The sequence below is a fragment of the Strigops habroptila genome, chromosome 5, assembly GCF_004027225.2.
Source record: "Strigops habroptila isolate Jane chromosome 5, bStrHab1.2.pri, whole genome shotgun sequence".
NCBI lineage: Eukaryota > Metazoa > Chordata > Aves > Psittaciformes > Psittacidae > Strigops > Strigops habroptila.
In genome coordinates this window covers 3,570,600-3,584,031 of record NC_044281.2, presented here as the reverse complement: position 1 = coordinate 3,584,031, position 13,432 = coordinate 3,570,600, and the positions used below count along the sequence as shown (strand labels likewise).

The 13,432-nt window shown below is 45.6% G+C and overlaps 1 protein-coding gene across 1 annotated transcript in view; it reads right to left on the bottom strand.

Annotated features, from left to right (window-relative positions):
- The window catches only part of CPS1 (carbamoyl-phosphate synthase 1), an 88,176-nt gene extending 76,407 nt beyond the window's left edge, over positions 1 to 11,769 (bottom strand). Inside the window, exons 1-3 of the mRNA XM_030488560.1 lie at positions 11,713 to 11,769; positions 11,409 to 11,553; positions 4,629 to 4,738 (exon numbers count right to left, since the gene is read on the bottom strand). Coding sequence (XP_030344420.1) covers positions 4,629 to 4,738; positions 11,409 to 11,553; positions 11,713 to 11,720 — 263 coding nt within the window. The 5' untranslated portion in view covers positions 11,721 to 11,769. The remainder of the gene's footprint in view (positions 1 to 4,628; positions 4,739 to 11,408; positions 11,554 to 11,712) is intronic.
- Between the last annotated feature and the right edge of the window lie 1,663 nt (positions 11,770 to 13,432).

The window sequence follows — 13,432 nt, the reverse complement described above, 5'->3', positions numbered from 1 at the left end:
CTCAGCAGCAATAGAAAGCTCAAACTGAAAAGCCAACAGACAACAGAGCTGTTTGCCCAGAGCTGGTCCCTTCCACAGTCTGGAGCTTGTAGGTCTTGGGATGTTCAAGGCTGTAATTGCTCTTGCTGTGGGGAAGCAGGTAGACAAATCTGTGCCTACCTTTTTGTCTGAGGATTGGTAAGGCAGCTGTGAATCATCCTTGTGAATTCATCAATGTGAATCATTCCTCACTACTGCTCTGTGTTCTTCTCTCCTACTTGCTCTGTCAACAAACCCTGCCATGATACCACTTCTGCACTTCTCACAGCAGAGGCCTGGCCTCTTCTCCTAAGCCATCTCCAGGATCCATCCATAGGACACCATATGTTTCACCTGACAAGACTTCTAAGTGCTTGGAAGTTGGTTTGGAAGGAGGCAAGTTGAAGGCAATGCTTTGGAATTCAGCAGTCTTCCCTGGTCACAAGGCCTCAGAGCATGTCTTTATATCTTTAGCCCAGGTTGAAGCGCCAGTAACAGCAGCTTTATTCCAGCACCTGCCTGAACACCCTTCTCAGCAAGGACAGATCCAGAAGTGTGGTGAAACACTGGTCTGCAGTGAGGAGCAAACCTAGGGTTTTGCACAGAACCAGCTCTGGATCCAGTAGAGGGGAACAGGGTAAACATGGTCTACATGCCCATGCTCCTACTCTTCAGCTTCAACTTAACACCAGTCCTTCACTTTCTCCCTTACCCTGCAGCACACTGATGCACAATCCATTACACAATTGCTGTCTTTCAACCCAGAAGCAGCTGTAATTTAGGAACAGATGAAGTTATCCGCACAAATACTCAGCCAAATGCATGAAGACACTTCAGCATGAATCTGCCCTATACAGAATATAATTTATTAGTGTCATTATTGTTTAAACAATACATAATTGGCAACTTCAGCCATCTACCAGATATCAGCAAGTCACAAGAGACATTTTTATGGAACATCAGACTTCCTGCCAGAAGATTAATTATCAAACATTGGGAAACTCTTCATAAAAGCTGGAATGGTTGCAGGCAGATATGGACAACACAGCACACCAGCCAGCTCTGAGAAATGATATGTCAAATGAACAATGGCCATGAAATAGTGTCAGGCAAGCCTCTCCTGCTGGTCACATCCGTACTTCCTGCTGCAGGTAAACAACCACACAAGGTGCAGTGTGATCACCAGGCTGCAGTAAGTGCATGGCATGTGCACATTTGGCATTGCTCTCTCCTTCCAAGCCAATTGCTTATGCTACCAAAGACCCTCTGTTAATGACAAAGCTAATGTAATTAACCTTTGCATGCTGTTTGTAATCAGCAAACAAGTACAGAGAGCCACTGGGTTTGGGTAGGGCATGAAGGCACAGCCCTGTGCTGAGACACAATGCCATTTAAGCAGGCACAATGCCTTGTGGAGCACAGAGGAACAGATGGGAACATGAGCTCCAAAGATACCGCAAGGTCTAATCCTTGCTGTGCCTACCTCAGTTCAGGAAATTCCAGTCAATCAGCTCTCTTGCTGGAATATCCTGGGGAACACACACAGACTGGTTGGAGGCAAATGCATTTACTGAGCTGTTACAAACATGGGGATGTTTTATGGGTTGTAATTCTTTTTCTTTCCTAATTGGAAATCTCCTCTCTTCCTTTTTCTTCCTATACCAAACAGGCGGCTGCAATACTAGGATTTTTTGACTTTTTGAGCAAATCTTTCTGAAATGTTCCTCCTCATGCTTTTCTAATGAAAATGCAACATCTCACCCCCAAAACAGTGCTCTCTGCCCTCCATTCCAAAGCAACGACAACATTTCAGACAGCTTTAGCTACTTCAAGCCTGAAAGCTGTACGCACATTAAGTGCTTTGTCTCCCAGTTCTATGACATGAGTCAGAACGTGGAAGCCCAAATGAGCAGACAAGGTGCAGAGCAGCATATTAATCATCCCAGTACAGAGCCTATGCTGACCTCACTCAGCATCTAGAAACACCTACTTCACAGACAGCATGGTCCGAGGCTTAACAGCAGCCATGGCAAAAGCACCCCTGTGGCAGCCTCTTGCTCCCTGTACTGACAAGTCACTATGTGTCCAGACAGTCTGCAGAAGGCCCCAACCTTGGGCACCTCTTTCACACAGGCACTTAGCCTCTGACTCAGTCAATGAAAACAAGTAGCTGGGTTCATCTGGATACATAAGGTCTTGATCTCTATGCTCAGAAACACTAGGCAGAGCTACAGTGGAGATTTAGGTTTGATATAAAGAGGGAATTCTTTATGGTGAGGGTGCTGAGGCGCTGGCACAGGGTGCCCAGAGAAGCTGTGGCTGCCCCATCCCTGGCAGTGTTCAAGGCCAGGTTGGACACAGGGGCTTGGAGCAACCTGCTCTAGTGGAAGGTGTCCCTGCCCGTGGCAGGGGGTTGGAACTGGATGAGTTTTAAGCTCCTTTCCAGCCCAAACCAGTCTGGGATTCTAGGAGAGCAATCCTTGGACTAGCAGTAAATCTGTCACTTCGACGATGTGCAACAATGCCGCAAACTTTTATCTTCCTCTTCTCTGAATCAATCAAGATCATGCTCCTGGAGTGCTCTGAAGATACCACCTTACATTTTGAATGTTCCCTCCATGCCCAGATGCTCCCCAGCACAGAAGAGATCTCCTTCACAGGCATCCTCTCCAAATCACTCGAAAATGAGAAAACACAGCTTCTGCTGCCACAGTAGCATGTGGAGAGGAAATTAATCCATCCGGTCCTCCTTGACTTTTGTGATGTGACAAGATTTACTGCCCATAATCTATCACCAAGAAGAGAACTCTGGTGCCCTCCATCATTCTGCTCTACATTAAACAGTTGCTTGTTGGCAGGTATATTAACGCAGCCAGTAATTAGTGCTGTCAAAATACTTAAATAATTGCCTCCTAATGCAAAACTCTGCAACCGGATTCCCCTCCACAGCAATTGAACATTCTCATCACTGAGGTCATTTAAAAACTCATCCTCAGAGTGCTGGTTTCTCCAAAGGAGAGCAGAACTTGGGAAATGCAAGGCAGCTGGGCAAAGACAGCTGTGAATGACTGCAGGAAAAGCTCAAGCACCCACAACCTCAGAGCTGTCTCACATCCCCAGGGACATGTCCCTCTCCTAACCAAAACCCTTATTCCTCTGGGCAGATTGCCTCCACTCAAGCAGTTCAACAAAAGCACTGGCAGTATTTGGTTGCCATCTTCAGTCAGCCACTGGCTTCTACCCCTCAAGAGGAGAGTGTCATGCAAGGTTAGGCACGAGGCTGATCCTACTTTTAGCTGGAAACGGCACAGAGTTTAAATGCATCCTTAACTGTGGTATGAGCCAATGAATGTCATAAGAGATGGGTCATGACCAACTTAGAAGCCAAGTTCCATTACTCAAAAGGCTGCAAACGATTCAAACCTCTGTATTTGATCAGGGCACTGCAGGAAGAACAAAGAGAGCTCTTCTGCTCTGAATCAGCAACGGCTGCATTTCAATGGGAGGTGATCAGATCCCTCATACCTCACTATCATGGTTATAACAGTCTTCAAAGTTGCTCATCACCACAAATGCTATGATACAAGTGGACTGTCTGAAGTCTCTTCATTAACTATCTCTCTATATATATATCCCTGGAGGTGGTGGATTGACCCTGGTTGGATGACAGGTGCCCACCAAAGCCCTCCTCAACTGGACAGGGGAGATAAAATGCATCAAAAGGCTCGTGCATTAAGATGAGGACAGGGAGAGATCACTCCCCAATAACCCTCACAGGCAAAACAGACTTGACTTGGGCAAATTAGTTTAATTTGTTACCAATCAAATCAGAATAGGGCAATGAGAAATAAAACTAAACCTTAAAAATACCTTCCCCCACCTTTCCCTTCCTTCCGGGCTTAACTTTACTCCCCCATTCTCTATCTCCCGTCCCCGCAGCAGTGTGGGGGAAAAGGGAATGAGGGTTGTAGTCAGTTCATCACACATTGCCTTTGCCACTCCTTCCTCCTCAGGAGGAGGACTCCTCACACTCTTCCTCTGCTCCAGCATGGGGTCCCTCCCATGGGAGACACTCTTCCACAAGTTTCTCCAACTCAAGTCCTTCCCACAGGCTGCAGTTCTTCATGAGCTGCTCCAACGTGGGTCCCTTCCATGGGGTGCAGTCCTTCAGGAACAGGCTGCTCCAGCCTGGGTCCCCTTCAGGGTCACAGCTCCAGCCAGCAAACCTGCTCCAGCGTGGGGACCCCAGAGGGCCACAGGAGCCTGCTCCAGTGCAGGCAATTGCTCTGGCACTTCAGCTTTTTCCCTTCTTAAAAACATTGTCACAGAGGCAACCACCACTGCTGTCGGGCTCAGCCTTGGCCAGTGGTGGGTCTATCCTGGAGCCATCTGCATTGGTTCTATTGGATATAGGGGAAGCTTCTAGCAGCTTCTCACAGAAGCCACCTCTGTAGCCCCCCACTACCAAAACCTGGCACACAATCCACTGGACTAGAGTATTTTCTGCATGCTTGCATCAGGACCCTACAAGCTCGGAAAAAGCAGCTTTCACATTTCAACAAGCTCCCAGACAAGTTTTGGTGCTAATCTTTCATTTGCTTTTGTCTTACCCAGAAAGACCAGTGTTGAATACGACTTCCCCTGCTGCAGAGGATGGATAGCCAAAAGAATAGCCCTTCATCTTCAGCCCATCTTCCAGCACCAAGTTCGCAGTCTGCACCTAGAGAAAGGCACATGGAGAGACTCAAACACAGGAAGAAAAGGCTTGATGCTTATAGAGGTAACACCCAAGACACCTGCCTTTCGGGCTTTACTTAGGAAATATTCCTGCCCCTCTCCTATTCCAGCTGCCAGGATACAGTCTCCTCTACTAGTCTCCTGATGCTCTTTTGCATTCCAACACTTAGGACACATCGTGCTCCTAATGAGGGCAAACCTCAGTGCAAGCAGAGTGTGTGCTGCTGTCATTGTGGGATCACCCTTCCGCATCACTTTGTTCATTTCTTCCACCCATTACATCTTGCAATTAACCAGTATCAGAACTCTGTAGAGAAAGGATCATCTCTCGGTGTTTGCTCAAGGCTTGCTGCCGAGCACGCTGGCTCTCATCCAGCTGTGACCTTTGAGAGGTGCTCAACTTCTGTTGCAACTGTACAGCTAAGCTGCTAAAAATGCTTAGTTGGACTGGTATGAGATGGCAAAACTCAAAACACCCCGTCTGTTCTGCTGTCTGATGCCAGGAGAGAGGAACTTCTGGATCAGACAGACACTTATGGCCTCAGTTACCTCAGAGATAGGTATAATTGTCCTGGAAGAGATGGAACAAGCAGCCTACAGGAAAGCTTCCCATAAAGCTGCACCTCTTTGAGAGACTTTAGCCAAACTGAGTCCCACACTGACTGAGGGATCCCTCACAGGTTTAATGCTATTTTACAGCTGAGGAAAATGGGACATGGAGAATGACTTTTGTAGGATTTGTTAAGAGATTCGGTGTCTTTGCACACACCAGACTAAACACCCCCCCCTTTTGCCTCATTTTGAAGGTAAAATTTCTTAGCCTGTCCAGGAATTGGTTGGGAAACCACCTGGGAACTCCAGCTTCCACCAAAAAAGTAGTAAGTACATGTGCACCAGAAATGACAGAATGAGCTGGGAGATGCCTTCAGAGAGCAGGATCACTGGTGACACACAGGGGGAGACAGAAAGCAAAGCTGGAAATAGATTTGCCAGTGAATTGCTGGGCTTAAAAGAACTTGGAGGATGAACCTTTTGGGCCCGAGAAACTTCCCCTTCTGGAATTCCAGCGCAGCTGCCTCCTGAGCACAGAGCTGGAGTCACGGAGTGACCATCAGTGCTAAAACCCACAGGAGATGTACCAAGCGTGTCCACCAGGCAGCAGCTCTCACCATGATTTAACTTCATCTCAGGTTTTTTTAACAGAACAATTCCTCTTACCGGGATTTAAAGAAGAATCAAGATCAATTTGCTGTAGAAAGGAGCAGGAGAACTACTTTCCATTAGCCATAAATCAGATGAACAATCACAGCACGGAGAAATTTCATTCCCAGCACTGAACATTTTGTAACAATCATGGCAAACATTCATCTTGAGCTCCTCTGTAGTTACAAATACAGCACAGATCAATTACTAATGTACTGAAAAACATACTAAAAAATCAAACTGCACCGCCAAGTAATTGAATTCTGTGCATCTGGGATGCTTTTAGCCTTGCATTTTTTCCTCATTAATGTCAAACCTCCAGGCAGTCTCAAAAGGTTCAGAAATCACTTTCGGAACCTTCCCACACTATTGGATGGGATAGTCAGCAGTGCCAAAATCCCCTCCCTCCCCAGTTATAAATATGTCCCCTAGGTTTAGCCCAAATCAAACTCACAGTTTGCTCAGCTCCCATATTTCACTAAGCTTCTCATTATAGAAAGCTGCCTCACACCTAAAACATTACAAAGCACAGATGCCAGCTGGGTGCCCCAGACCGGGCTTTGGACAGGACCTCTGCCCTTCCTGAAGCCTGCTGAAAAGCCACCCCATGCTGCAGACATGGGAGACTGGCTGTAAGAACTGGTTTCCCTCAGCCTTGATTTCAGGAGATGGATCCTTTCCCCCTGCAGGCCACATTGTTTGAGCCCACCCAAATGTCAACTCCAGTTCAGGCAAGTCCTGCCCCTCGCTGGCACAAGTTAAGGTCATCACCTGAATCATAGTCCCAACTACAAACACAGTCTGGAAAAATCCTTCAGGAAGCAACATCCACAAAAGTGGAATGACCAGAAAAGTTAAGATCCATCGAACTCCTGAAGGCCAAAATCCAGAGCAACCAGCGTGACCTCTAGACCTTTACTCTCTCTTTAGTACTTGACATGAACCTGCATGTCTTCCCTCCCACCACAGACCACCTGCCCTTCTACACACCAGACTAGCACAGAACCCATTTCTGTTGAACAGAAACCCCCATTGTACTATTAGAGCCCCTACAAAGTGTTCAAGTAACACAGAAGACTGTCCCTGAGCAGCCGTAACCTGCCTGCAAGTTCAGCTATTGCAAGGGATAGATGTTCAAATGTTTCCCTCCCTTACTTGATTTATTATTCTTAATTAAGTGGTTGGTTTGTTTGTTGAGCGTTCCAGAAGCAATTATTCCTGCTTAGATTTCTAGCGGAGGTGTTAGCATCTCCCCAAGCTGCCAGCCTACTTTGCCTTTGCACTTCTGTTTTAATGTGGAAAGTGATTTACAGGCTAGAGAGAAGGCCAGTTGGCTCAGACAGGGATTAGCTGGGAGAGATTTTCACTTTCACAAAGCCAAGAAGAAATAAACAAAACCCCCCAGAGCTTCTGTGAGGACCTTTTGTCTCCAGCCTTCTCAGAAGCACCCCCATGTACTCTCAGCTAAGTCCCTGTTGTAGTCTCAACTGGAATGTTTCTTCCACACACACCCCCAATGTGAGACATGGTTTGCAACCTGATTTGTCCCTCCACATGCCAGTAGCTTTACCTTTAGCAGAGCTCCCTGTGCTCCAGGGAGGCTGTAGGGCTCTTGAAGAGCTTTGAGGATGGAGATGGCTAAGAGAAAGGGTCATGCTGTTGCTGCAGTATTTCTGGATTTGGTGCATTTTGCCAAAGCAGCTTCCAAAGTTAACTAGTTCAGGTCTCACTTCACCAAAGCGCTTCACACATGAAGTAAACACTGTAGCAGGTCAAAAAAACCCCCAAAACAACATGAAACAAACCAGATTAACTCAGTTTCAGTTTGTTTCCTGCCCTTCCCATCTACAGGATGGATGATGGAGACTCGCAACATCTCAAAAGATCCGCAGTACAATTTACTTTTTAAAGTATGTCTGCTATAAACCCTCATACTGAAAAGTGAACAGGTTATTTCTCCTCTTTTCTACTTGCTTCACAAAGCAACCAGCCAAGGAAGTCAAGTTTTTCCCCTCCAAATAATTCCCTCAGTATACCTCGGCAAGTCCAAACCAAACACGGAACGCTGGGCTGCTGGAGGACTGTGAGTATGCAGAGTGCCAAAGGCAGAATGGGTGCTGATACAGAGCAGAGGCACAGCTGGGTCTCGGTTTCAGTGCAAACCAGTTTATTTCCTTCCAGTAAGAAGATAATAAAGCCTCTCCTGTCTAAGGCAGGCCATGATTCCATGCAGCAGGATAGCCTCTGCCACATTTCTTGGCACACAGGTCTGGCTGGCTATGTAACAGCCAAAATACCAGAAGGCCAGAAGCACCCAAAAGCCACCAGATTTCTCCTTCAGTAGAAAGCTAGTGCCAGGACTGTGCTACCTCCACTAATAATCAGCAACAAAAGAAGAGTTTTTCTCTTTGATAGAACAATGTTTCCTCTTGTGAGCACTCTGCCACAACAAGCTGGAAATCTGTCTGAACATTGCTAACGCCCAAGACTTCCTTTGCCAACCCTTTTATACACATATAATTTTTTCTTGGCACATTTGCTTCTGGCTAAAATTAAGAAGAAAGGGAAAGACTAAAGAATGGAGCTTGGGATAAAGCAAACAGTCACACTTATGTTAACTTTAGGGAGAAGCTTTGGATTAGTTCCTTCACCATCCAACCCAAAGACAAAGCCCTTACAACTTGACCTCTTCTTAAGGCTGTTCACACCAATGCCACAAGTATTTGTGACAAAAATCAGAGGGGGAACACAGAGGCACCTCAGAGAAGTCAGGGAGCACCCAAGGAAATGAGCACCCCTCCTTGCCCCCACTGTAGCAGCTCACTAAGTTCCCCCAGTCTCTAAGGGAACAGAGAGGAGGAACACCTCCCCTTCACTTTCACCTCCAGAGGGAGAAGAGTGGAGTCATTTTCTCAGTTACTTTCCACCTGCCCCAAAATACATTTGAAAGCCCCTTCCACAGTAACTTGAAATAGTTTCTAAAGCCAACACTCGGAAATTTCCCTCCTCTCCTTTTCATTTCTAGCTATGTTTTTAGCTTGCTCTTGGTGGTTTTTATAGCTCTCCCAAACCTCTCCTTACTGAGCCAGCTATGCTGTTACAAGCCACCTATTTATTGCACGTACTACTCTTTACATCCTCACTTAACTATATTGGCCTCAGCTGAGCATTAAATGATAGGAGCTTTGAGCTGCAGTCTCTCTGCCCATTCCTGAATTAGCAAGCAGCTTGATTACCCTCACACCAGTGATGCTAAGCACCCCTTCAGAGAGCCCGTAAGGCTCTATGATCTGCTGTCTGTGCCCCTCTTTCACTCCTGGATGCTCCATCTCTCCTTTACAGGAGGGTGAAGTATGGGGTGCAATAGGGAAATACAGACCTGTGTGTCCCCACATCTCAGACTGCTCACCTAAAGTTGTGTTTCCCCACATAGGCTGAGTTAACTGGACAGAAAACAGGCTTGGGAAAAGAATTATTAGGCTCTCTAATAGAACCACCCCCTCTCCCTCATGCTCTCTAATACTTTACTTAGCTTACACGTTGGTTAGAAACACATTTTCATTGTATTTTGTTATGCTTCCTGAAATAGGCCACTGAGAAAAAGCAGTAAAAGGCAACTAAAGCTCATTTAAGCCTGTAATAATAGGAGAATGGGATCATTACCTGTACCATCATTAGCCCACACACCTTAAGTACTTTGCATTTCACTCTATCTCCAAACTTCTTACAAATATCTATTACCTCTAATGATGGCTGGAACCCTAAACCCAGCTGTAAGTCACTAATTGGTCACTTGTCTCACAAGTACACTTCCACACTTTGACACGAAGTCATGCAATAGGTTGGCTTTTTAGGACCTCTTCCCTAAATTTGCCCTCAGGCCTGCTGCTTTATTGCTTGCATATATGTATTAGAAAGTCTCTTGCACTTCTGCTTCCATGGCAAAACAGTGTACAAGCCAGTCACTGTCTTAAAGCAAAATCCCCAGGCCAGGAAAGGTTCATGGCTTTGTATTCCAGATCCTGAATTCAAATAAAATCATGTGGCTCCTGGCAAAAGTGGTGTTAAAAATCTACAGCCAAGATCTCAAGAGCCACAGGCTCTTAAACTCTTAAACAGTAGATATCAGCCTTCTTAGTCTCCATCATTACAAGCATCCACTCTGACAGCACAAACTCCTGTAGGTATTGAACTCAAATAATCAAGTCTAATAAGGAAACAGCTTTCCCCAGCTGTAATGCCAAGACAGAAGTTGTCACATAATATATGTCAGAAAGAGACTTCTGGGGCTGGCTGGCTAGCACCACATCTAGTGAGCCCAGTGCAGGTACAGATGCTCCACCAGACTTAGCACTTCAAATGCACAGCAGGTCTTGGCCACCCTGCAATAGATCCTATCACACACCTTGAAACAGAACAAGGGCCCAGTTCATTCTGACCCACTGCAGGTGTATTTGCAATTGCTGGGACTGAGGTTAAAATAAGGTTTGGAGTTTCACTTGGCATTGCTTTCTTAACAGGTATTCATTCTCCTTACTTTCTGCATTGGTGTCATTGGCTTTAAACCATCAGTCTTTAGTTTTACAAGTGCAGAATTAGGTAGATGCTAGAACAGCTGGTACTTTTAACTCCGTCAGAGTAGGGCAGCAGTTTTCCATGAGCATGAAACTTCTTAATTGGGTGCCTCAGAATTATGAGATGTGACCTTGTAGGTCTATCACTGTGCAGTCCTTGAATGAGTGACAAAACACGTACCTAACACCATCACTCTGTCATTTAAGATGCCAAATCCAAACTTCAGATGCTAATCCATCAGTATAAGAATGCATCAGATCCAGCCTACTGCAGGTGCCTAACAGAAATATCCTGTGTCTCCTCAAAAGCTGAACCAGCAATCCTAACCATGGCCTACAAAGCTTTACCAGTGGAAGATGCCTTTTACCACAGGACACTTATAACCACAGCTACAGTAAATCAAGAGCTGATACACTGGTGCATTCACAAAGAGTTGTCTACCTAATTAATCTCAGAGCCATCAGTTTCCAATACATTGAAAACGGATCCTTTGTGAATCCAACAGGATGAATCACATGCTTCAAGTGATGCATGTTTTTAAACATGTAGCTGATTCATGCTCATATGGACTGAAAGATCTGCTCTGTTAGCTATCAGTCCTATAGAAGGCTGGGGTGTTTCTAAAGAAAATACCATATAGTAATTAACTGAAACCCTGAACTTCCACCTTTTGGTGCAATTTACCCTATAACTTCCATTCCAGACTACACAAAAAGTGTGTTTGCTTAGCTAATAGAACCATCTAGCCAAGCAATTCCCTTGCTCAGGGTTCAGACAAACCTGCTTTGGTTCAGGCAAGCCCTGTTATCTGCAGCAAGCTATCTCTTAGCATGCCAAACCCATCTATTAACCCACAGTAGCTCAGTTAGTGTTACCTTGATGCTTGACAACCTCGTAGCAGTCCTTGAGAAACTCCGGTGATCAGCAGACACATTGCAAAACTCCAATCTGCCTTTCAAAGCCTTCACCACTTTGCAAGCTGTCAAAATTCTTGTCATCTTGAAAGTTGCTGATGGGCAGCTAAAGTTTAAAGAAAACAAGACAAAACAAAAGCCTGTAGGTGTTTCTTCAAGATTTGGTGCAGACAACACACTCTTGCAGCTCACATGGGAAGAGGACAGAGACACAGCGGGTGTTCTGGACTGACTGTGCAGAGCTGCCCTACACCTTCCCACTTACTCTGCCATTAAAAGCCTCTGGTGCAGCCCCACCTCCTCCCGCCCCTCAGAGGGGGGCTTGCTTAGACACCCTTGCAACACGTTCTTCAGGCTGGCCTCTGAGCACTGCTGTAGGGGTTGCAACACAGGCCAGACAGCTGGAAGACAGCAAAACCTGCTGGAGAAATCACACCTATAGCAATAAAGACAGTTCTCACTCTGAAACTAACACTTTACATTTCAGGAAGAGACAACAACAGCATCACTTGTTCTCCTCACAGCACAGGGTCTAAGGAAATTAAGTCTGTTTGTAGTGTGCTTTTGAGTGCTCTCCAATGTGTGATCTGGGGTCTGCACGTTAGCTAGTGGGACAGCCTGTGACTGCTGCAAGCATACTTGTCCTAAAGGAAGTAAAGCAGGAAGACCAAATTCTGTGGAAAGCTATCATCTTTTTATTCTGTGTTTGGAGAATAGACAGCCACCAGCCCCTAGCACAGGTCCCATTGCTGCTCCTTCCCAAAGAAATGAAAAGCACATCACCAGGCAAAATGAATGGCTGCAAGAGAAAAACCTCTTTTGGTAAAATTTCAACGGACAACAGCTGAAATAAGGTGAAATTTTCCATGAGCTATCCCTTGATTGACTACAGACCTTTGTGACTAGCACTTCTGAAAACAGGACACCTAAGCTATAAGAATCGTGTTCCTCATTAGCCAGACATGAAAACATCTAACAAAGACAAAAGCTTTGGGAGAAGCATGCACATTACCATTACTCTTCAAGAACAAAAAGTGGTGAGGCCTGTTTTGAAACCCAGGGGATCAAAGCTTCAGTCCACTCAGACAAGGGGAGGAAAAAGAAAACAAACCAAAAGAGAGAGGTATCAACTTTTTTGCAGCTGAACATGTACTGTTGTAAAGGATTTAGGTGACCTTTTCTAATCACCGACAATAACAATCAGGACTTCTTTGTACACATGGTTTGAGATGAGTCAAAATTGATGCCACTATCATGTAAAAATGTTTCCTGCACGGCTCATTCTAGCACCAGGTTGAACTGTCATGCACATAGTAAGACAAAGAAGAGAGGGCAGTGGGGTTGGGTAACCTCTGATACATGGACAGCTTATTGGAAACTTGGATGAGAAAGACACATGGGAAAGGCCTGCATCCAGATGATTGAAAGAGACAGCCAGATGGGAGGACAGACTGGGTGTGGAGGAGCTCACTGCTTTAACATGAGCTTTCCAAGCGTGCAGAGCTGGGAGAAGCAAGCCCACAATGTTTCCCGGTGACCTGAGTGCAGTGTAGAAAACACATTATTGTTTTTCCTACAAGAAAATACCTGACAATCTTTCTGATTCATAGGAGCTCGAGAGACACAGATTTCACTTTTTGCAAACAACAACAAAATACAGGGAACTCGAAAATGGGTTTGGTTTGGGTTTCTAGCTACTCCTCTATTTGTTTGGGTCCAGCCTGTAGAGATCCAGGTTGGAGATACACACAGGAGACAGCATGTACAGAAAGATACAGAGAGCAAAGCCATGCTTACAAGTGAATGGATGGCAAAGATCTATAACTTGTACTGGAAAGGTCATCTGAATATACAAGCACACGCGCACTCACACATGCAGTGCAGCAGCCAGCTTTCTTCCAAGTCACATTTCACATTCGGTTAGCTTTATACCACCAGCAATGTCATACATAGCATTTGGAAGGTTACAAGCACTACCCTTTGTT